A 22,407-nucleotide genomic window follows, 5' to 3' on the forward strand; every position below is an offset into this window, starting at 1 on the left:
CCTCGACAGGGTGGGTTATCATCAAATTTCTTAACAAAAATATCGATGATCTGCCACAAGACGTTGCAGCCGACACACCCTGCTCCGGCGGACTCGCGCACCGTACTAAAACTCGAGTCTGTCTCGATATAACAGAAACTTTCGTTTTTATATCCATTCCACAGGTCGCAAACAGGGACTGTAATCTATTAGAACTACGCTATGTTTTGGATGAGGCCCCTGACTAACGATGGAAGACATCTGGATATTACGGTGTTGGGTAAGGTTGTCGATATGGGTATTGAATCGAGAGAAAATCGACACGCGAATTCGCGGGTTGCTATGAATGCAGCGTCGACTTGCAAGTCAATCAGTTATGAATAAAACACCATGGCGCAGTTGCACTCAGTCCGGACGTCACCATGTTGACGTTTGTACCTCGCTGAAAGTCGCCAACAAGTAGTTCGTAGCACTACGCTAGAGCAGTGTCTAAGAGCTTGTGTCTAGCGACACATTTGTCACTTTCGAGCGTAAGCAAATTGCAGCATCAGGAAAACCTCCTAAACCGGCGTTGCTGTATTGTAAGTCTCTGAGGGCCTCCAAGATCTGGGTTCGGTGCTCAACTTGTTGGCGGGTTCCTTGAGGGCACAAGAGGCTGGATAAGTGGTCATGAGACGACTCTGTTTTTGCGGAGACCAGGGCGTCTCGGGCAGCAGTGTGCTGTACAGCAAGTAAGAGACAGTCCATCATGGCTCGCTTAGACCGCATGGTCAGTCAATGAGATGTGGTTGTGATAGGAACGTGGCAGGCGCGGTGGAGCCGGTACGCTAGGCACTTAGCGGGGTCGGTGCGGCGGTGTCCAAATTTCCATGACTACTGTAAACAACTGCTTGTTGTCCTCGCGCGCTTGAACCCTTTCTCTCTTTCTACCAGCTCAGAGTACCGCCATCGTCACACAAACACAGCATTACAAGTCGCGCTACGACCGCGCTTCTTCGCCAATCGAGTCTTCGTCGTCTGCCCCACTACATTCACCCTCGCACAGCACACTGCACGAGCACACGAGCTTCGCCATCGCAGCACACCGATCCTCAAAATGACCGCAGACATGGACATCGACTTCACGCGTCGCAATAAGAAGCCTCGCCCGTTGTCCGAGCATGAGAAGGAGAAGCTAGACGAGTTTGTTGACGCGATCCACTACTCGGCAAGGTGCGTTGTTTACTCGGGACCCTGCGGGCGCGCCCGCTAACATTGCAAACAGATACTCAGACGACCAGTTCGAATATCGCCACGTGCAACTGCCTAAGCAGATGCTGAAGATCATCCCTAAAGACTACTTTGATGGCGCTAGAGGCACACTGAAGCTGCTGTGGGAAGAGGAATGGAGGGCACTAGGCATCACCCAGGTATGCGAAATCAATCGGTAAACTCATACAGTGTGCTAATATATGCGCAGAGCTTAGGGTGGGAGCACTACGAAGTACACGAGCCGGAGCCGCATATTCTCCTCTTCAAGTATGTTTTTCCAATCTGCAGATGACAACAATGGCACTGATAGAGCATCTCTAGGCGACCGATCAACTATCAGCCTCCTATGCACTAAGATAATGTGCACTCCATTCATCCATAGGGACAGCTTCCCTTGCCGATTCGACGATCGCAACCGCTGCGTCCACCGACCCACGATGGGGCATGGCACCTTGCAGCGACACAATCCAGCTTCTTTGTCTATTTTGAGCGCGACATGTTAGATATAACGACGACATGATCATGGCGGAACGAAGGACGTGCTGGAGCTAGAGCTATACAGGTCATTTGGACACCCACGGCAACGGTACCACCATGGGCTGGTAGAAAGGCCCACCTTGTACATACGGCTGTTGCACAAGCTCGGTGAGGCATCTGGCCGCGAAAGAGTGTCTTAGGCTCATTGCCCCTGCTCAGCAGAGAGCATCTATGTTAGCTACCGCCAATTCTTAGGGAATATCAAAGCATCACTTCACCAAAGCGCCCCACACACAGGTACAACGGCTCAGAGACCTTCGAAAAGTCAGACGCATCCTCGAACGCTCCTCGGACCCATCTCCTACCATATCGCGAGAAAATTTACCGTCCAGGAGTCGTTTGTCACGACGATCACGGGAAGCCCATCGTTCACTTTTGGACCCTTTCCTGCCCGCGATCCGGATTCACCTGCATCAGGGTCCCAGATGCAGTTCGCCCGTGTCTCCTGATCGATCTACACAATCCGCCCATCTGCTACGATCAGTCCTTCCAGCGTCATACCACGCACGGCAGGTCATGTGAACTCCTCATTTTTCATCGTACTGACCTATTTGTTCGTGACAAGAAGGAATTTGAAGGAGGCGAGCCTGGTATAGACTACTTAGTATTGCGGAAGGGATATCGCGCGGTATATGCCAATTCTATAACCTTACGAGGAGGGCAAGAGTGTTCAATTTTAATACCATGCCTGCAATGTCCTCGACACCTTTGAGACATGGATATACAGTGAATGGTGAAGGCTTGCACAACAACATCATAATGTAACAGTAATACTTCACTTTTAGACTTCGAATCGAGCTTTCTCCAACATCGCCCTAACACCAACCCAGGTACGTACCCCGGACTAAATCGGCCCGGCGTCGACCCAATGCTGGGGCTGAGATGTCATCCATTTGCCGTCGCGCCAAAACCTCAAGGCCTCCGCTGTCAATCACATGCAGATCTCGGGAAAACTCTCTCGTAACAACATCTGCAACTCTGGGTCCAGCGGGCAGATCTTGAACCGGCTACAGCAAGCGGAGTGACGAGCGTAGCCTCGAGACTGACTGCAGCCGCGTGTGACTTTACCTTGTACAAGTACCGGGCCAAGATCGCACAGATTACACATACCGCTCGAAAGGCGCAGCAGGAACAGCAGGCTGGGAATTTGAGATATCGCTTATGGGTCCTTTTGCTGCATGCAGCTCCAGCCGCTCAACGACAGCAAGTTTGAAGTTGCTGACTTGTAGAGGGCTAGCTTTGAGGTTACGTACAGGTATCGATTTTGCCAGATTGCGATGTCTTGGAAGGTTTGGCGTTGCCCAAATCTGCCGCGGAAGGCTTGAATCTGTAACCGATGGTCCGAGTCGTGTTGCACAGTAGCAGTGGTGAGCCTTTGGAAAGCACACGACCAGGATTGGCGGAGATTCTCGGGCTCTCAATGGCCGGTCTCGGAGCGGTGGAAGCCATGCCTGAAGTGTGAGCGGTGAGGGCCGACGGAGGCTGGGGCGGAGCGGAGATCATATCGCGAAGGGGCACGTGTGGTCGCAAGGCTGCAGATTCGAGAACCGCCATGATGGGCCCGTGTACGGTGACCTTACGAGCATTTCCAAAGAAACCTTGAATACATACGCAGGCTCAACATCACTCCGCATGAACATTACCTACAAAGACGCATTTCATCCAGTAACAACACCGGCGTTAGGAGTCAAACGGCATGGTGCGGTCTAGCGAGTTCCTTCCCAAACGGTCCGCGCAGAGTGATGGACGGTAGATTACGATGCGTCAAGGTACTTGAGAAGGGCAACGTTGTCGCTCGAACCGCGGGTGACGTGCAGATGCCAATACCGAGTACCTAACAGTAATTCACTGCTTGGCTGGTGTTGCTGGGAAGCACGTCGTGAGGTTAGGTGCCGGAGATGATCCAGCGATAGCCTCCAAAAGTTGGCATAATAATTTTACGCGCATCAAAGCATCAGCGGGACAAAGACACTCTTATTGGTTCCGTATATTCTTATCTGCTGGTGCTCAGATGGCTGCCGCCCTGCAGATGGTTACTCGTCTGCCACCTAGCCGCATTCGGTTTGCTATCACGTAACGGGCAGAAGCACACGCCATCCAGGCACATGTTCGCAGATGTGTGAAGCGTAAACCTCAAAAGACATCGACAACGCACTTGACACTGACGTTTTTACGACTTCCACCGAATTATGTGTCTGTTCTCCCCTCGTATAGGGACCTAGATCTCCAGCACGCAACCCCAGGCCTTGCCCGTCGTCGCCGCACGTGTCCGCCGCCTCCAAAAGGTTACCGCAAACATTCAATGACGGCACGCACCACCAAACATCTCATACTTCTCGCAGCCGTTACCGGCAACCTAGGCCCTTGAGGCTGTCTCTGAACAATCTCTCCACAGAAATCAGGATTACTCAATTCTCTTTGCTTTTCCGCATCCTGGCAGGATATAACCTGTGGGCCATCTACACTACTCCCACGCGATAAGCCCCAGCAACTACCCGATCTGGACCCTATCTACACCACATCGTGTGACTAGTGCACTGTGGCACTCTTGCTTCCTGGCATTCTTCCCGGCACCTATTCTCCGGCGCCCAGCCAACGGCCCGTCGTCCATCAGCAGCATAGACCTTGCCTGCTTGCTGTACCTAGGCCTACGCCGACCCTCTTACGATACCCGCCCTTATCTCCAGTGCACTACTCGTGCCATCCGATAGTGATATGACGACCATACTGGCTATACAGCCTGCTATGCCACGCCCAACGCCGGTGCCTATCGCTGCCGCTCGTCCACGCAAGCAACAGAAGCTCTCACCAGGGAAAGAGAACTTCGTTGCCGGCAAACCTACCTCGACCAACGGACCCGTCTCTAACATACGCTCACGGAGGGAACGCCCTTGTGACGCGTGCAGGAGGAGGAAGAGCCGGTGTGTGATACACGAGGGTGCTGCGTTGTGTGTTCTGTGCGAGTTCCACAAGCAAGAGTGCACCTTCGTACAGAGCCCACTGCCCAGGAAGAGGAAAGTCGTCGACGGCGACAAGAAGGGCTCACCTAACGTATCGAAGAAGAGGTGTGTTTAAACCTTCCACTAATGTGCCTCTTCGTTCCAGGGTTCAGGTGCTGTCAACCACGCCGCATCCGCTCTGAAGTGGCGTCACGTGCGCACGCGACAGCGTACTTCATACACCAAGTCGAGCATGGGACTTGATAACATGTTGTCTACACCCTTCAGAGCCCCTGAGTCGCGTTGTACATGTTGTCGCACAAGAACATGCAGCTAATATCGTCGGCAGGTCTGTTGGTGCAGAGCCACCCCCACTAGCGCTCGCAACGCCCACCATCACTGCAACTGCGCCAAGTCCTCCATCGCCTCAGCCGTTGTTGGCGGCAAACATCCACCTGCCTCAACTGGGTGAGACCTTGGGTCTGCAGCGTCGCCAGCACAGCAGGTACATTGGGTTAAGCTCACCGTTCGACCCTACACTTATCGGGTTATCGCATTTCGATATTCGCAACGAGTCCACTTTCGACCTTGGAACACTGCGACGAGTTAATGATCATGAATGTTTCATTATGCTTCCTGACGAAAACACACAAGATCATGCTGAAGAGGCCAATTATTTGAGCCATGTCGAACAGCTTGTTCACCCTCATGGCCCTGCCCTTCTTGACATTTATTTCCAGGTGGTCCACCCGAGCTACCCCATCATCCAGAAGCACCTTTTTATTGAACGGTACCGAAGTGGTGACAGGAGTTTCTCGCCAGCGCTGCTGGCTGGAATGTATATTCTGGCTCTTAACTGGTGGTCGTTGGATCCAAAGCTTGCGAACTACTCGAAGCCTGACGCCGCTCGATTGGAGGCTATCGCGATGAGATCGCTGACGGTAGCCATGGAGAGGCCGAAGTTGTCCACAGTTCAGGCAGGACTATTGCTTTTGCAACGTCCAGAAGCCGATTCGTGGAGTCTAACAACACAGTTGGTAGCAATCGGGCAAGAGCTGGGTCTTCATCTTGACTGCACATCGTGGTCAGTTCCTCACTGGGAGCGTGGTTTGAGGAAGCGTATTGCGTGGGCGCTGTACATGCAGGATAAGTGGAGCTCACTCATCCACGGACGGCCATCGCACATCTTCAACGCAAACTGGGCGGTGAAGCCGACCATAGAAGACGACTTCAACGAGGAAGGAGATGGATACGCGACGCGACAGGAAGAGACTGAAGAGGAACAAGAAGAGAACCACAGAAGTCGGATACTGTTCGCCCAGATGATCAGTCTTACCCAAGTTATGGCCGAGGTCATGGACACCTTCTACACACAGACAGCAATTCAGGACTTTGCAAACGCCGGACGAAAGTCGACAGAGTTGATCTTGGCAAGGGCGAAGCCGGTCCAGATCAAGCTGCGACAGTGGCATGAAAGGCTACCTGCGGAGGTCAAGATGCATGCGCCGAGCAAGAGCAAGCTCATTTCGACTGGGTACCTGCATCTGGCTTATTTTGCGACCGAGATCACCCTCCACCGCCGCATTGTGCAGTCCCTCGATACTAAGGAGCCGGACAACTACGGTCTCTTCATGTGCCGCAACGCAGCGAAGACTCGCCTTATCTCCGCCATGGACTTCGTCAACCGCTTGAAACCGGAACACCTCCAGGCTTTCTGGTTCTTCGCCTCGAAGGTGAACTTCACCCTAATCGGCACATTTGGCTCTCTCTTGTGGGCCACAGCACCAGCACGCGAAGAAGCCGAGTTCTACAAGCTTCGACTTCGCGAATACCGCTGGACACTCTCCGTCTCTTCCAAGCGCGCCGACTTCCTCGAGTATGCGGTATCGATGCTCGATGCAAGCCGTGCTATGCTGAACAACCTGGCCGAGAAGCCTAGCTTAGCAGAGCAGATCAGCAAGGTTGGCGTTCCACCGCCAGCACCGCCGATAATGTATCCTGTTATGAGGCAGCCCCAGTTCGATGAGGGTGAAGATGTTCACATGAACGACGACGGCGCCAGTTTCGAGGGCTTCGATGATGAGTCGCCGTACGGGAGTCGACCAGGTAGTGGTGCGCATTCACCCTGTTCACAGTAAACATCGCAGTCAATGGTACTGCATAATGTAATGTCGAGCGTTTTAGCGATGGGAGGGCACTAGCGCTCGAGAAATGCTCAAGTGGATTTACGAGGATCTTTTCAGGCGTTAGATATGGGAAAACGGGCACAGGGTCGCGTAATGATCGCGCGATATGGCGCCACGACCACGACTTCAGCCACGATTTTGATACGCTTTGCGCGCTCTTAGTGGCGCTTCATGTTATGATGTGATTTGTAGCGATGATATCTTAGACCGGGTTTTAGGTACAGGGAATAGATGCAAGACATGCGATGGCACGATACTTTTACTATCGTGGTTTTGATTGGAGATGCATGTGAGGTGTGCGCGTGTTCGCTGGGATGTAGAAGCACGTGAAGATTACAAACGCACTTTCCTGTTGTATACATTACCATGCCTTGTCCTACGCTCCCACTTCTTCAACACACATCTATATCGATGTTCCAGAACCGTATTAGTTCTGACAGCATGTGAACGCAGCCTGCGTTTTCCAAACGGAACGGGCAGTCCACAGTATGCTTACTGCCTTCTGTCTCAGCAACTCAAAAACATACGATATTATCTCTTCTCACTCTTCCCTGACACGATGCAGTCTTCGTCAAAGTCATCGGCTCACGGAAACATGAATTCTGCTTGCCTCACCAAAGACACGCTGACAACGTGGCATGTCCGTCTCGGTCTGCTTGTTTCGTGAATACTGCTGTGGTACAAGCTCTCTCCCTATGAAGCCATTTTGGATCTTCGAAAAGTACCAAGCCTATGATACCATGGAGGACCTGTCTCTGCTCTCAAGTGCAACTGCATCTTCAGCGATGTGAAGCACTCTTGGCTCTGTTGCCTGCATACAAAGCAGTGCCCCCTTTCTCTGTGTTCAAAGCAAATATTGAAAAGGCCGTTTAGGACCGCGCATGTGGCGGTGAATGCGAGCGAGGCCACAGACTCAGAAGACAAGGAGAACTTGCCGATGGTGTGCAGCACTGCTCTAGTGCCTTTAGGTTCAGAACGTCAGGATAAATATGGAACGTCCGAAGATCAGTTTGTGTTTCTAATACTATGGCATATGCCCCATGCTCAAAGCTCTTATCTGTGAAAGTCCATATATGGATTGTGGCTGAGCTCAATTCCAAATTGTGAATTATGTATGGCCACTATGTTAATTCTTCGCTTTTCAGAATTACCATCCATGCCGTACGACGCTGGTGCCAGAACAACATCATGATGCAAAAATTCAGCATCTTCTAGATACGAAATGCGTAGAACTACAATGTACGGTCCCATGGCAAGGGCTAATTAACATGTTCGTGATTATCTCCGGTCCGAACTGGTATCAAGCATCTCGTACATGACAAGCGGCACATCTGCCTCGACACAAACACTCCCCCCAGTACCACATGCCAATTTGTGTGCCTTAAATGGTGTATGCATCTCCACAACATGGTGCTGAACACCTTCAAGCTCAACGCCCGGTTCGCGACGGTTTCCGAGCCCCAGCTCGCTAGGCCCCTTCTTTTCCCTTCCTTCAGCTTCCTGCATTGCTTGCAGTGCACCAGGATATCTTGCCGCCTTCTCCCGTTTCTGCTTTCGCCGCCAAAACCACAGGCCAAGTATGATACCTGTTAAAAGTAAGAAAGCTCCAATAGCTATACCTGCAATATCGGTGACTTCCACAAGTTGCTGACCCCCTTCCTAATTGGAACGGTGATGAAATATCGCTTCATGGCCCGAAGAACTTTGTGGGTAGAGGATATCATAGTTTCCAGACAGAGAGGGGTCAGTAACTTGTGAAAGTCATTATATCACGACAAAAACGTAATCTGTGTGCTCTGCATCTTCAAATGAAGTGGAACAAGTTACATGTCGTCGGCTAGGCCAAAATCCGTCTCATCAACTCGTATGAGAATCTCGCTTGCACTGAATGCGGATAAATCAATCCTGTGCCTACTGGTTTAGTGTTTCTTCTCGTCACTCACCTTTCAAAGTCCAAATGTTATCGGCAAGATATTCATGTCGAGCAGCCTCGCTCTTTCCTATTCAAATCAGAACCTTCTGATCCCATGTGACCGTCGACGGTGTATGAGCCTGGCAAAAGAAGAAAAGCACGTGCGTATGCTTCGGAGAAGAAACATGTATGGTACCGGCACATGATTAAAGCTTTGCTTTTGGGTCGAGACATACATAAAAGCGCCCCTCCGCTCGATCGTTCCTTATGCTAACCACAAAGAGTTTGAAAATACACCAAATTTGTAAACATGGGCCCGTATGGAGCATCCTGCCGCTTTCTGTTTCGAAAAACGCCATGAGCTGCGACTATGTTTCTGCCACCTTTCTTGTGCCTTACCAAGGCTACGTATATCTGTCAGGTACAGAGGATTTCTGGGAGTCTTAGGACTAAGGGTGCTTCCGCACGCGGAGCCTTCAGCCGAACTAGCTAGATTAATGTACTTTCATCCAGTGTTGCGGTTCTCTCGCTTTGCTAATCAAATTAATGTAGCACACCTGCTTTCCTTCTTTCCTTTTAGGATAGAGGTTCCTTCTAAAATGCGCGCGCACTAGCTCTAGGCTGCTTCTTTCACAACCACGCCACTTCCTCCTTCCCCACGAACAACCTCAACAACACTACAGCACCTTCTTACTAGCATTGTTAGTGATTATCTATATCCTGCAGCGTCCTAATGAGTCAATCAGCATCAAGGTTCGTTTAGCCAATAAGAGGTTGCGTTTTTGATCTCTCAAGGTCCCTATTCCAGTCGATGTGCTCCCGCTACGCGGAAGCAATGAGTTTCTCAGCTCCCCTCTTCTTGCGTTTCCTTCCACGTTGAGATGTATCTTCGAAGATCAGAAATTGTCTCAGGCTGTGCTCATGTGAAGCACCGCCGCCTTACCCCGAAGAAAAGCCAACAATACTACCAATGTGTCTGTCGAACTGATGTTCTAAAATAAAAGCACAAAGGTTCATGGCATTTTGATGATCGACGTCTTGAGATTGGTACTTAGTCAAGACGCTCGGTTGCCGTTGTACTGATGCATAAAAGCGCGCCTCCACCTAGTTGGTCTTCTTTCTTAAACCGACCCTTGGGAGTGCGCAAATCTCAAAATGACCTTCGAAAGCGGTTATGCGCTTGCCTGGCTTTTACACGACTACTCAAGATCTGACATTCCAAAAGCACGCTCATTCTGGCCATGTCAAGTGCCTTAGAGGGAGTTTCAAAACCAGCAGGTAAAAGCTCTACGTGGTGTTATCTGTTCCTCCAAAGCTAAATGATGCATTCTAAATGTCTGACTCTTTCGAGAATCTTGATTTCATCAAGACCATGCTTGCCTAGACTTCCGGGGTATAGACCTCCTGCTCTTACGGCTTCATCCTGCCTCTTAACTACATATCTTCCTTTTAAAACAACAAAAACGGGTTCAGACGCATTCATGTGCCTATTTGGTTTCTGTCCAAAACACAGCAAGGGAAGAATCATGTGTCTCTCGCGCTTCTTTGACTAAAACAATGGAAGAAGAAGTGGCATGTGCCTGTTGACCTTGCCTGAGTTCAGACAAAAGAATACCAGATCCAGTGTCAGGTGTTTTCGAAAGTGCAGTCATGACTTGGTTGCGGCGCCTCACCGACCAGTCTATAAGAGCACACTTACGCCCGATTGTTCCTCTTCTCTTCTCTCATCGCAAGTGTGCAAAGTCCAACGACGGCTACCGAGGACGCCGATGTCCCAGGACGTCTCGGATGACCGCATCAAATGATGCAAATAACTAATACATGTATGTAAAACATCATGCCGACAACATTATGTGCTTAGCGGGGTGTCTGCCTGTGGTGAACAAAGACCCAGGCACGGCGCGTCACGAAACATCACGCAAGACCAAACAAAGACGAGAACGAGGGTATGTGCAAGTAACCAAGTCTGATTCTATAAACGGGTATTTGTGCGAATTGAACAAGAAAAAGGCGCATTGTTTCGCCAAGCGCCATGCTGTGCATGCCACGCCCGCCAAACACCTCTCACAGAGCGCGCTTACGAAGCAAAAGCAGTACCAACATCGTTCAATGCGTTCCCAGCCTCGTTGAGCAAGTATTTAAGGCTGCTCTCGCTGGTGGTCGGGGCAGCCATGTGCCACGCGTAGCGCTCGATCCAGCTCTGCTGGTCCATCCAAGGAAGCACTTCCTTAAGGAAAGTCGGTGCATCACCCTCGGTAACACCAAACTCAGTGACCCAAACGGGCTTGTTGAAGGTCTCGTGAAATTTGGTGAGGTAAGCCTTGAAGTCGGCCGCCTTGTCCCAAGCGTAGTAGTGCGCGACGACGAAGTCGATCTGGCAGTCGGAGCAGGCGGACACGAAGGATTTGAGCCAGTTGATGCCCTTGGCTTCGCCGTCGCCGTTTGTGACGGCGGGAGAGCCAATTTTTAGGGAGCTGGCGAGCGGCTGGATGTACTTCTTGTGCGCTGTGACGGCGTCGGAGACGGACATGCAGGAGCCACCACCACTGGCGTATATTAGCATCGTTGATAGGATGAAGAGGGTATGGTAGAGACGTACCCGCACTGGTCAGGCTCGTTGAAGGAGAGCACGTGCGAGACCTTGTAGTCCTTTTGGGCGTTGGCAACATTGGCAGACCAGCCAGCAGTGCACCAGTCCTCGTTAGAGTGGAGGAGGGGAACGTATTCGAGGCCAGTGACAGGAGTGCCTTCGATGACAGCCTCCCAGTCGTACATCCAGGTGATCTGGTCGTAGTTCTTGAACAACTGAGTGTAAGTCGATCCAGCGACGCCGTTGTTCTGCTTTGGGAAAGCAAGACCACGTTTGCCAGCGGAGGCGCGCTTGGTGGGCGCAGCCTCAGTCATGGCGGAGAGGGCAGCAAGGCCTAGGAAGAGAGTGGACTTGATAGACATTTTTGATTATGTTTGAAAGGATTGACGGGTGCTGAAAAGAGTGAAGCACCGGTAATTTTATGGGAATGAGTGTAGTGACAAACGAGCGTCTTGCTGTAATTCGAACCGAACTCCAAAGTACCTACACAGTATCTATATAGTTGCCATGAATCGGAGATGAAAGCACGGCCCGCAGGTCCAGCTCCTGCACGTTGTCCGCGCGGAGTGTTGGCGTGGACAGGCGTAAGCCATCGGCGGCTTGTGTCGTTTCAAAAACAAACGTGCAAAGTCCGACTATGCATGCCGCTCAACTGCAGTTCATGAGCGACTCTTGACGCAGTCATATCTGCAGGTAGCATGAGGGATTTTGCTGTTTCTCGACTTCGGATTCGCTGACTTTCCGTCTCTTGCATGCAGGAACAAGCTCATTTTTCCAGGAACCAGCCGGCTTTCAGGACCGGCTTTCGCATCGCATCTCCATTATCGCACTGCGCACACCACGCACGTCAGTCCGGTCATGTGCGCTGTCAGTACAAGACATGGCACTTCAAGCTGTGCAACAGCGCATCGCACGCTATACCTTCCTGTGCAGCGGCCGATGCAAAGTTCGAGTTGTGAAGTCGTGTCGTGTGTGGGGCAGCCCAGACGCGCGGAAGGTTGTCAGTGGAGACCCACCGGCAGCTAACCACAGGTACCCGGGCTGGAACTTTGCTAGCCCTCGGTTTTGCAGCCAGGAACCGAACGGCTGTTGGCTGCCTTCACAAGCGTCGTCACCTCCTGTAATTTGCACATGCGGGCCAAGGAAGACAAGATTCAACACGCTTGGCCATGTCTTCGATTTTTCTCTGCTTTGGCGTCTGCAGGTTTTGCTGATTCAGAGCTTGCCGGCAGTGCCTAGATCTGTGTGAGAAGGCGATTGTCCGTGGAGCAGATCGAGAAAGTGCAATGACTTTGCCGTGTCTCTGCTGTGACTTCTGTCAGTGCGACTGTGGCAGTGTGGCTTCCGGTCAAGCCGGACTTCAAGAGGGGCACATCTCCCCTCCATTGCCACATTGCAAACATTGCTCATGGCGAGCAAGAAGGCCCACGTCACCAAGTGCAGTCCATGCGGAGATCCTTCTCGTGTCGAGGCCTAAGAATATATTCTATACGACATCAGGGGTATACAACAAACCGAGTCCCTCTACCTATGCACGCGAGATGATCTTCGGTGCAAAGACAGATCGACTGAGAAAATGATGATCAATGTGCGCCCAACGCTTGCAGCGCGATCCGCAGCTCCTTGACTGCAGTCGCCGAGTCGTCAAAATTCAGCGCCGAGATGGCCCACTTGGCATGTTTTTGCGCTTGCCTGATCGACTCTTCGTCGTCTCTGAAAGGTCCTTGCGACGACGATGCAGGTGGAGGCGGTGGTGGTGCTGGCTGGGCATAGGGGTTTTGACGTGGCGCAGACGAATGCTGCTGAGAAGGGAGAGTGGTCTGCGGCATATGGTATGGTTGCTGAAGGGGCTGAGGCGATGGCGCAGGGTAGTGTTGCTGTGGTTGCTGAGGTGGAGACGCATACGGATTCAGCGGAGAAGGTTGCGGTGGCTGCGCAATCGGAGGAGGCGATGCAGGATTCTGATAGAGGGTGGACGGGTCAGGAGCTCCAGAAGTCTGCGGAGCCGCGTCTGTTGGACCACCTGGACCTCCCAGGGAGGACGTCAAGGGGTTGTCCTCGGTCGAAGGTGCCGTTGGCAGGCTAGGGGCAGTGTTGTCTGAGGTAAACGTCGGTGGTGCATCTGTCCTAGGAAAGTATCCTCCGCCCACTGACACCACAGATCCCTGGCGAGACGTTGCTGGTTGAGAGATGGGAGACACATCGTCGTGTGCGTTCGATGTGTAACCTGTAGGTGCTGTGGGTAGGTTTGGTGGAGGCGACACCTTCGGTGCAGAGAAACTCGGCGATGGTTGTGCGTCAGTGTTGGGCGCCGAATCGACATATGGCTGATATGGGTTCGACGCAGGTGGCTGCGGTGTGCTCCGGTTGATACGCTGCACCTCAGGATCGGTTGGGTCAAGCAGAGGCGGCGAAGGCGGCTGTTGCTCCTGCTCCTGCACTGGATTGCTAGCATTTGGGTCTTCGCCAGCCTTGATGGCCTTGATTATGCGTAGGGCATGGTACTTGGCGTACTTGGTCTTCGAGGCCACCTCTGGATCGTCTGTCTTCCAGATGTTGAGCATGTCGAGGAAGGTTGATGCAGCCATGAGCGTGTCTGCCGTGGTGGCAGTGACCTTGTTCTCTGTCATGTCCTTTTCGCCCTTTGCAAACGTCTGCAATGCAAACTGTTCGCAGTACGCGCCCGCCGCAACGTCGTCCAACAGCGCGTCTTCGCCCGGCATGTCTGCCTTGGTCTGCTCCAGCTTCTCCATCAGATCGGTGGTGTAGGCGGTGCATTCTGCGTCGGCCGAGTGCAGTCCAGCGCCGATGATCTTCTGCACTATGTGGAAGCGTACTGGCAGGCAGCGTTAGTATGCTTCTGTAGGAAGCTCAGTGTTGCATCTGGGGGTACTCACACCAGTATGTGACGATGGGCTTGAAGCGCTCGAGCTGCGCGGCTCTTTTCGCGAATGGCGCAAGCTGCAGCGATTTGAGCTTTGCAGGTATCGCGTCGGCCATGATGTCTTATGTGTCGAGAGTGTGGTGGCGTGAAGTAGTTGGAGATGTTGCAGCTCCAGGTAGGAGGCGCGATGCATGTGGTCATAGGCGGCAGGACCCCTGCTCGCCCCGCATTCGAGCTATGGGCAGCTGTTTCCGAGCTTCAGTTACAGACAGCCTTGAGGACAACTTGCCTTCTCGCGCTAACGTTATGTGAGCACCGCAATATAAGCCCTGGCTGCTGACTCTCTTTTCATTCACTAACACTCAGTCGTTCACCCACGCAACCATGGTCCGCCTGTCGGCCTACCTCGCCGCTACGGCTGCGCTGGCTCTCAATGCGCAGGCCGAGAGCATGTACAGCAAGAAGTCGGGCGTCCTTAACATCGCAAGCTCCGACTACGACAGAGTCATTGCCAAGTCCAATTACACTTCAGTACGATGTATACTGCAGAGGAGAAGGAATCAAGCTTACCACCGGCTAGATCGTCGAGTTCTACGCGCCATGGTGCGGCCACTGCAAGAACCTCAAGCCCGCCTACGAGAAGGCCGCCCAGTCCCTTGCCGGGATCGCCAAGGTCGCCGCCGTCAACTGCGATGAAGAGATGAACAAGCCCTTCTGTGGGCAGATGGGCGTCCAGGGCTTCCCGACCCTCAAGATTGTGCGACCGGGCAAGAAGCCAGGAAAGCCAACGGTCGAGGACTACCAGGGCCCGCGTTCAGCGAAGGGCATTGTAGACGCTGTCAAGGACAAGGTGCCGAACATTGTCAAGAGGGTCACCGACAAGAACCTGGACGAGTGGCTGCAGGAGAACAAGAACAGTGCAAAGGCCATCCTCTTCAGCGACAAGGCTGTAGTCAGCGCTACAATGAGGGCCCTTGCCATTGACTTCGCTGGTATCATCTCTGTGGCTCAGATCAAGAAGACTGAGAAGACCGCTGTTGAGAAGTATGGTGTCACCGACTTCCCCTCTCTCATCCTTGTGCCAGCTGGTTCGGACGAACCCATCAAGCACGACGGCAAGGTCGAGAAGGAGGCCATGGTCAAGTTCCTGTCCCAGGTCGCGCCACCAAACCCTGACTGCCCTGGTCCCAAGGAGAAGAAGCCAAAGGCGAAGAAGGAAAGCAAGAAGGAGTCGAAGTCATCCAGCAAGTTCGCCAAGGCATCAGCTTCTCACAAGTCTGCGGACTCGTCTTCGGCTGCTGCGTCCGCTACAGATGAGACTATCGTGGAGCCTATCGCCGCAACAGAGTCTCCTGACCCTAACGTCAAGACCGAGGATACCCCAGACCCTGTTGAGCTGCCCGTCGGAGATACTAAGCCCGCCGTCCCATCTGCAGCAGATGCTGCCGAGCTCCAGTCACTTTGTCTGAACGAGAATGCAAAGACTTGCATCCTGGCCATCCTGCCTCCGGACGATGCCTCTGATGCTGCCATGTCTGCCATGTCTGTCATCGCCTCATTGGGAGCCATCCACAAGAAGCACGGAAGCAAGCTCTTCCCCTTCGTCAGCGTCCCACCTTCGAACTCTCTTGCAGCCACGCTTCGATCTGAACTAAGCCTCGGAACCGATGACACCATCCATCTCATTGCGACCCACAGCAAACGTGCCTGGTACAAGAAGTACCCCGGTACTACCTTTGGCGCTCAAGAGGTTGAGTCATGGGTCGATGCTATCCGCATGGGAGAAGGCAAGAAGGAGAAGCTCCCTGAGACCTTGATTGCGTCTGGAGAGCAAGAAGCAGTCAAGGAGAAGGTTGCTGAACAAGAGCCAATCCAGATCAACGTCGAGGAGATTCTTGAAGATGCGCCCGAGCACAATGAGCTCTAGACATGTTTTCAATTACAAATGTGTACATGTTAGCATAGTATAGCCTGAGCGAATCGCATCTACCAGTACGAATGTTATCAGAGTTAACGACATCTTGAATCTCACTAGTATCTGTCCTTTGCAATAAACTGAACTTGGATTGTGCAATGCAGCTAGAGAAAAAGACCGATGAGTAACAAGACGAATGAATTCATCCATACTTCTGATGAGTAGGCCTTCGACGAACCTTAGTTGCGTGAACGTGTAGATAACGCCAAGCCACGTGCGCACGTGCATGTATCCCCAACCTCGCATTGCCATCGGCACCAACAATCAACAAGCGAATCTTCCATCAAGATGTACATACGGTAGTACAAAATCACAGATATCACCAAGAATACCATATCTGAATATGGCGCCCGCCACGCCATTCAACGCCTCGGAAATCACGGAGAAGGCGCGGCGCGACCTGCTTCTGCTGCTTGAGGGTGTAAGGTAGCCAATGATGCAGCGAGATCAGCCACATGAACTAACATCACCTGCTTAGATAAGAGGAAAGAAAAACTTGGTGCTCGAGAAAGCACTTGCCGGTCCCCTCAACCTGCTGGTCAAATTCTCAACGCTTCAAGAGTACGGTGTCGACAAGCCTTTCTTCCTCGAGAACGACAATGTCGATGCTAGTCAGAGGAACGTCGTGTTTCTCGTAAGAGGAGAGAAGGCGAATATGGTCATGAAAGTTGCTGGTATGTATAGCCTAACTCACAATGTACCCAGAAAACGCTACACTGTGCAGCACTAACCCATCACGTACTCCACGCTTGAGCGCCATCTACACCTTCGACTTTTCACGTCCATGTCTTCTTGTTTCGATGTCTACAGGGTGTGGAGCTAAAATCACCCAGACCAAATAAAACGCATACGAAGGGAAAGTGAGATCGAGCACGAGTTCTCCATCTTCTGGGTACCGAGGCGCACGATCGTCTCAGACCAACTGCTCGAGGACGCTGGTGTGCTTGGTGAGGCAAGCGTCAGCGAGTGGCCTCTGTTCTTTGTACCTTTGGCCGACGATGTGCTGTCTCTTGAACTCGATGATGCTGTGTCGGACTTATACCTCGTACGTCTCTACGCGTTGTATCCTGCCGACCGTGACTGACCATCCCCAGCGCAAGGACCCTACTTCAATTTACTTAGCAGCAAAGGCACTCATGCTTCAACAACGCAAACATGGCCTCTTCCCACGGATCATGGGCAAGGGAGACAACGGAAAGCGTCTCGCCGACCTCCTTATCCGAATGCGTACCGAAGTAGCAGCAGGCGAGCCCTCAAGCAATACCGGTCCATCATTCCTCGGTCTTGCTCCAAGCACGACTATCGACAGTCTCATCATCATTGACCGAGAGGTCGACTTCCCAACCGTGCTGCTCACCCAACTGACATATGAGGGCCTCATTGATGAAGTGTTCAATATCTCTGCCAACCAAACCGAAGTCGACTCCTCAGTCATCGGCGGTGTGGCACCGCAACCCGGCCAGACAGGTTCAGCGTCCACCAGAATGAAGCGCAAGATCATGATCGACTCCAAAGACACTCTCTACAGTGATCTAGGTGACGCCAACTTCGCCATTGTTGGGTCTCTCCTTAACAAAGTAGCGCGCCGCCTCCAATCAAGTACAGAGCGTAACTCACTCGCAGCCAAAACCACCTCGGAACTTCGAGACTTCGTCGCCCGGCTCCCAGGATACCAAGCCGAGCAAGCCAGCCTAAAACTACACACCTCTCTCGCCGAAGAGATCATAAAAAACACCCGCACAGACACATTCACACGCTGTCTCGAAGTCCAGCAAAACCTCACATCCGGCGCCGACCCATCGACACAACACGACCTGATCACCGAACTGATCGACCGCGGCACGCCCTTGCCCACCATCCTGCGCCTACTATGCCTCGAAAGCACAACGAACGCCGGCATCCGGCCCAAGGACCTCGACGCCTTCAAGCGCGCCATCATCCAAGCCTTCGGCCCGCAACACCTGCTCACCCTGCAATCCCTCGAAAAAATGAACCTCCTGACCCCGCGCGGCGGCGCCACCCTCGCGGGCGGCACAGGAAGTAGTGTCAAGCCGGGAAGTGTGACGAACTACACGCCGCTCCGCAAAACGCTGCGCCTCTGGGACGACGAAGTCAACGAAGCTTCGCCGAACGACATCAGCTACACGTTCTCTGGCTATGCCCCCCTAAGCGTGCGAATAGTGCAGAGCATCATCCACAAACACAGCCTCGCCAACACTATCAAACCCCCCACCCCCGGCGCGCCACTGAGTTCTAATCCGCTCGCGCAGGGGCTGAGAATGTTTGAGGACAGCAGTAAGTACATCCGCGGCGCGACGTTCAACGAGGTCCAGACGGGCAATGTGTCTCAGAAAGCATTGAAGGCAAGGCAGATGCTGAGTGGGCATGGGGAAGGAGGGAAGACGGTGGTAGTTTTCTTTCTGGGGGGTGTGACGAGGGCGGAGATTGCGGCGCTGCGGTGGGTGGGGAGGAAGCTTGCGGAGAGTGGGGGGGAGGGAAGGGGGAGTAGGGTTGTGATTGCTGCTACGAATGTGCTGACGGGGGATGGGTTGGTGGATGGGGCGATAGAGAAGGGTGTGTTCAAAGCATAATGCATGGCTCTATGATCAGATAGATATAGTACTTTCTGTGTCAGGAAGCTTAATGGCATACTGAAGTACTCCGAGATATGTCAGCTATGTTGGGCGTTGACTTTCTTGAGGCACAGTATGAAGGTCAAATAGCATCACAGTTCAAAGGTGAAGTGTTGTAACATCGAACGTTCATTCAATTTTCCTTTCCTTCGCTCTCGACTGTATCTTTCCGCCAGGCGTGCATCACTTTTGCAAGACATCCATTAGTCGTCAGGGCATCGTCATGAGAAGTACATACAATACTTTTGCATCCCCCCATAAATGCCGAAGAAAACCGTAGGAAAGGAAAAGGATGTAGAACCAAACACACCAAGTCTATCGTTAAATGCCGCAAAACATTGAAACTCCGTTCGCAGCGCTAGCGCACGAGGCAGCGAGCAGTCTGGGTATATGCCCTTTGCACCTGCGGCCAGTCTTGCCCGACATTCCTGTCATTAAAGCGTCCACGCTTATCGGGTGGAGAAAGCCTTGGTGACAACGCGCTTCAGCGCAAGCTCCTTCTTCTTGAGGTCCTCAGCGGTGGAGTCCTCGACCTCGAGTTGGGCCATGGCGTCGGAGAGAGCAGCCTCGATCTTCTCCTTCTGGCCGCGCTTGAGGCGGATGGCAGTGGTGGGGTCTGAGACCATCTCCTCGACACGGGAGATGTAGGACTCGAGCTGTTGCCTGCCCTCGAACTTCTTGGAGAAAGCCTCGTCGGAGCTCTTGAACTTGGCGGCGTCGTTGATCATGTTCTCGATGTCGGTAGACGAGAGCTTACCAACGGCGTTGGAGATGGTGATGTTGGCGCTGCGGCCGGAGGTCTTCTCGGTGGCGGTGACCTTGAGGATACCGTTGACGTCGACCTCGAAGACGACCTCGAGGACGGCATCACCAGCCTTCATAGGAGGGATAGGAGCAAGGGTAAACTCTCCGAGGGAGGTGTTGTCCTCACAGTTGACACGCTCACCCTGGAAAACGGGGAACTGAACGGTCTGCTGGTTGTCGGCGACCGTAGTAAATGTCCTGGAGGCAATCAGCATGTGCTCAGAGGTCAGGATCCCAAAAGGGACCGTGGAGGTAGTCGGAGAGGCTTGAGGAGACTCAAAAACGCAAAAACGTAAATCCCAGATTTTCTGATCTTGAGAACCCCAAATAGGAGCCAGGAGGTATTCAGAACACCAGCCTGAAATCCAGAATGTGAAAATCGAGAATACCAAATCTGGGGAATGGACATTCCCACGTGGGACCATGAAGGTACTCAGGACACCGACCCGAACTCCAAAATGGGAGAATCCTAGTTCCCAATTCGGGGAAATCGAAACTCCCATGATGAAGCCAGGAGGTAGTCAAGGTACCAACTAGGACGCACAAGCGGGAAAGTTGGAAGTTGCGATTTTGCGAGATTGAGAATCCCACAATAGAACCTGGGAGGAGGTTAGGGGCATAATGGGGTGAACTTACCTCTTCTTAATGGTGGGGACGGTCTGACCACGGGGAACGACGGGGGCGAAAATGTTGCCCTCCATGGCGACACCGAGGGAGAGGGGAACAACATCGAGGAGGAGGAGGTCAGCGGTCTCGGCGGAGGTAGCCTTTCCGGAAAGGATACCGGCCTGGACGGCAGCACCGTAGGCAACAGCCTCGTCGGGGTTGATGCTCTTCTCGAGCTTCTTGCCGCCGAAGAAGTCGCTGAGGAGCTTCTGGATCTTGGGGATACGGGTGGAACCACCAACAAGGACGATCTCGTCGACCTTGCTCTTGTCGATGGAGGCATCCTTGAGAACCTGGGCGACGGGCTCAAGAGTGCCGGCGAAAGCCTTCTGGTTCAGGTCCTCGAAGCGAGCACGGGTGATGTTGGCGTTGAAGTCCTCACCGTCAAACAGCGAGTCGATCTCAACAGTGGTCTGGGTGGCGTTGGAAAGAGTACGCTTGGCACGCTCGCAAGCAGTTCGGAGACGACGGAGGGCACGAGCGTCGCCGCTGATGTCTAAGTGACAGTTAGCTTCGATCCGAGTATGATGATGATGAAGGTACAAAGATCAACGAGACTCAGCCTCTTTTTCAAGGTGAGTCTTGGATGTCTTGTGAGTTTCGAGTCGCGGCCTCCTTCCCTTCCTCAAGACGCGAAAAGCAAGGAAACAACAACAGGGTAATAAGAAAAAACGCGAACGGAAGAAGCTACTACCCACCTTTCTTAGTCTTGCGTGTGAATTCCTTCTTGAAGTGGTCAAGGAGGTTGGTGTCGAAGTCCTGACCACCCAAGTGAGTGTCACCAGCGGTGGCCTTGACGGTGAAGACACCGCCCTGGATGTGAAGAAGGGAAACATCGAAAGTACCACCACCGAGATCGTAGATGAGGACGTTCCTCTCCTTCTCCGACTTTCCGGAGCCGAGACCGTAGGCGATAGCGGCGGCGGTAGGCTCGTTGATGATACGGAGAACGTTAAGACCGGCAATGGCACCGGCATCCTTGGTGGCCTGACGCTGGTTGTCGTTGAAGTAGGCGGGGACGGTGATGACGGCCTTCTCGACCTTCTTGCCGAGCTTGGTCTCAGCAACCTCCTTCATCTGGTCTGGATGTTAGCGAATGCCCTTTCACATTCGTTCGCGCGCAGAGCGTACCTTAACGAGGACCATAGCGGAGATCTCCTGGGGGGAGAACTGCTTGGTCTCGCCCAGGTACTCGACCTGGACCATAGGGGAGTCGCCAGCGGGGACAACTTTGAAGGGCCATGACTGGATGTCCTTCTTGACGGTCTCGTCGTCAAAACGGCGACCAATGAGACGCCTGAATCGGTCAGCAAATTGCACTCGTGCAGTGTTCGACAGGCGAAAAACTCACTTGACGTCGAAGACGGTGTTCTCAGGGTTCATAGCAGCCTGGTTCTTGGCTGCCTCACCGATGAGACGCTCCTCGCTGGTGAACGAGACGAACGAGGGAGTGGTGAAGCTACCCTGCTCGTTGGCAACTATAGGCAAAACCGTTAGACGGCGGTCATGGTGGGCTCAGACGGGTGGGCGCATACTGATCTCGACATTGGTGCCCTCGTAGTTGGCAACGCAAGAGTAGGTTGTGCCTTTTGGGAAAAGTTAGCAGGCCATTGTGGGGTAATTTTCGATATGCGAGTGTGCGCACCAAGATCGATGCCAATGGCACCCTCGTAAACTTCGTCGCTCATGTTGGATATTATTTTACAGGAACGACCTGAAAAACTTTTGGGAGAGAGGAGTGGTGGAGGGAGGTGGGAGGCGGTGGGAGCTTTTCACACACGCTTATAGACTGAAAAATTGTGGGCGGCTCGCCCGCATAGCGTACTAAAGCCCAACCCAACGCCAAGACTTCAAGTGTGCAAAACCGCAAAAATAATTCGCCGATTGTAGGCCTATCGATAGGCAATGATTGACAACCGAGGCGAGTTGCGGCTCCTTGCTTCTGCTGAAGGCCTGATGCAACGGTCTTGTGTATGCTTGACATCAGCGTGGTCAGCCTGACTGGCTCCAGACGGCAGTTGCAGCTGTCAAGGTCTCGTGCGTTGTTTCTT

General features: G+C 52.8%; 8 protein-coding genes across 8 annotated transcripts; 4 read left to right on the plus strand and 4 right to left on the minus strand.

Moving 5' to 3' along the window:
- Positions 1 to 875: 875 nt before the first annotated feature.
- On the plus strand, positions 876 to 1,648 carry BU25DRAFT_44028 (CKS-domain-containing protein). Its single transcript, XM_033709164.1, has 4 exons — positions 876 to 1,191; positions 1,244 to 1,388; positions 1,439 to 1,497; positions 1,552 to 1,648. Exons 1-4 carry the CDS (start codon positions 1,076 to 1,078, stop codon positions 1,583 to 1,585), a joined length of 354 nt encoding a protein of 117 aa, XP_033561967.1. The 5' UTR covers positions 876 to 1,075; the 3' UTR covers positions 1,586 to 1,648.
- Positions 1,649 to 2,582: 934 nt separating this feature from the next.
- On the minus strand, positions 2,583 to 3,321 carry BU25DRAFT_421317 (uncharacterized protein; the record flags this gene model as incomplete). Its single annotated transcript, XM_033708078.1, has 2 exons — positions 2,583 to 2,764; positions 3,021 to 3,321. The coding sequence occupies 2 exons, from the start codon at positions 3,319 to 3,321 to the stop codon at positions 2,583 to 2,585; spliced, it is 483 nt and encodes a 160-aa protein (XP_033561968.1).
- Positions 3,322 to 4,512: 1,191 nt separating this feature from the next.
- On the plus strand, positions 4,513 to 6,844 carry BU25DRAFT_458188 (uncharacterized protein; the record flags this gene model as incomplete). Its single annotated transcript, XM_033710183.1, has 2 exons — positions 4,513 to 4,832; positions 5,056 to 6,844. The coding sequence occupies 2 exons, from the start codon at positions 4,513 to 4,515 to the stop codon at positions 6,842 to 6,844; spliced, it is 2,109 nt and encodes a 702-aa protein (XP_033561969.1).
- A 4,037-nt stretch (positions 6,845 to 10,881) lies between these two features.
- BU25DRAFT_340492 (glycoside hydrolase family 128 protein) lies at positions 10,882 to 11,756 on the minus strand (the record flags this gene model as incomplete). The annotated part of the gene is made up of 2 exons (XM_033702813.1): positions 10,882 to 11,350; positions 11,404 to 11,756. The coding sequence occupies 2 exons, from the start codon at positions 11,754 to 11,756 to the stop codon at positions 10,882 to 10,884; spliced, it is 822 nt and encodes a 273-aa protein (XP_033561970.1).
- Positions 11,757 to 12,977: 1,221 nt separating this feature from the next.
- Positions 12,978 to 14,394, minus strand: BU25DRAFT_340829 (DUF605-domain-containing protein; the record flags this gene model as incomplete). Its single annotated transcript, XM_033702829.1, has 2 exons — positions 12,978 to 14,230; positions 14,292 to 14,394. 2 exons carry the CDS (start codon positions 14,392 to 14,394, stop codon positions 12,978 to 12,980), a joined length of 1,356 nt encoding a protein of 451 aa, XP_033561971.1.
- Positions 14,395 to 14,557: 163 nt separating this feature from the next.
- On the plus strand, positions 14,558 to 16,284 carry BU25DRAFT_490953 (disulfide isomeras-like protein). The gene is made up of 2 exons (XM_033711525.1): positions 14,558 to 14,809; positions 14,859 to 16,284. Exons 1-2 carry the CDS (start codon positions 14,663 to 14,665, stop codon positions 16,203 to 16,205), a joined length of 1,494 nt encoding a protein of 497 aa, XP_033561972.1. The 5' UTR covers positions 14,558 to 14,662; the 3' UTR covers positions 16,206 to 16,284.
- A 239-nt stretch (positions 16,285 to 16,523) lies between these two features.
- On the plus strand, positions 16,524 to 18,844 carry BU25DRAFT_439762 (Sec1-like protein; the record flags this gene model as incomplete). The annotated part of the gene is made up of 4 exons (XM_033709122.1): positions 16,524 to 16,674; positions 16,732 to 16,927; positions 17,087 to 17,298; positions 17,348 to 18,844. The coding sequence occupies exons 1-4, from the start codon at positions 16,597 to 16,599 to the stop codon at positions 18,842 to 18,844; spliced, it is 1,983 nt and encodes a 660-aa protein (XP_033561973.1). The 5' UTR covers positions 16,524 to 16,596.
- A 162-nt stretch (positions 18,845 to 19,006) lies between these two features.
- On the minus strand, positions 19,007 to 22,137 carry BU25DRAFT_410440 (heat shock protein-like protein). Its single transcript, XM_033706288.1, has 7 exons — positions 22,002 to 22,137; positions 21,892 to 21,942; positions 21,708 to 21,834; positions 21,488 to 21,653; positions 21,055 to 21,433; positions 20,327 to 20,852; positions 19,007 to 19,888 (listed from the first exon to the last, which is right to left on the minus strand). The coding sequence occupies exons 1-7, from the start codon at positions 22,042 to 22,044 to the stop codon at positions 19,336 to 19,338; spliced, it is 1,845 nt and encodes a 614-aa protein (XP_033561974.1). The 5' UTR covers positions 22,045 to 22,137; the 3' UTR covers positions 19,007 to 19,335.
- Positions 22,138 to 22,407: the final 270 nt, after the last annotated feature.

This window comes from Macroventuria anomochaeta (genome assembly GCF_010093625.1).
Source record: "Macroventuria anomochaeta strain CBS 525.71 unplaced genomic scaffold BU25scaffold_15, whole genome shotgun sequence".
In the NCBI taxonomy this organism is placed as follows: domain Eukaryota; kingdom Fungi; phylum Ascomycota; class Dothideomycetes; order Pleosporales; family Didymellaceae; genus Macroventuria; species Macroventuria anomochaeta.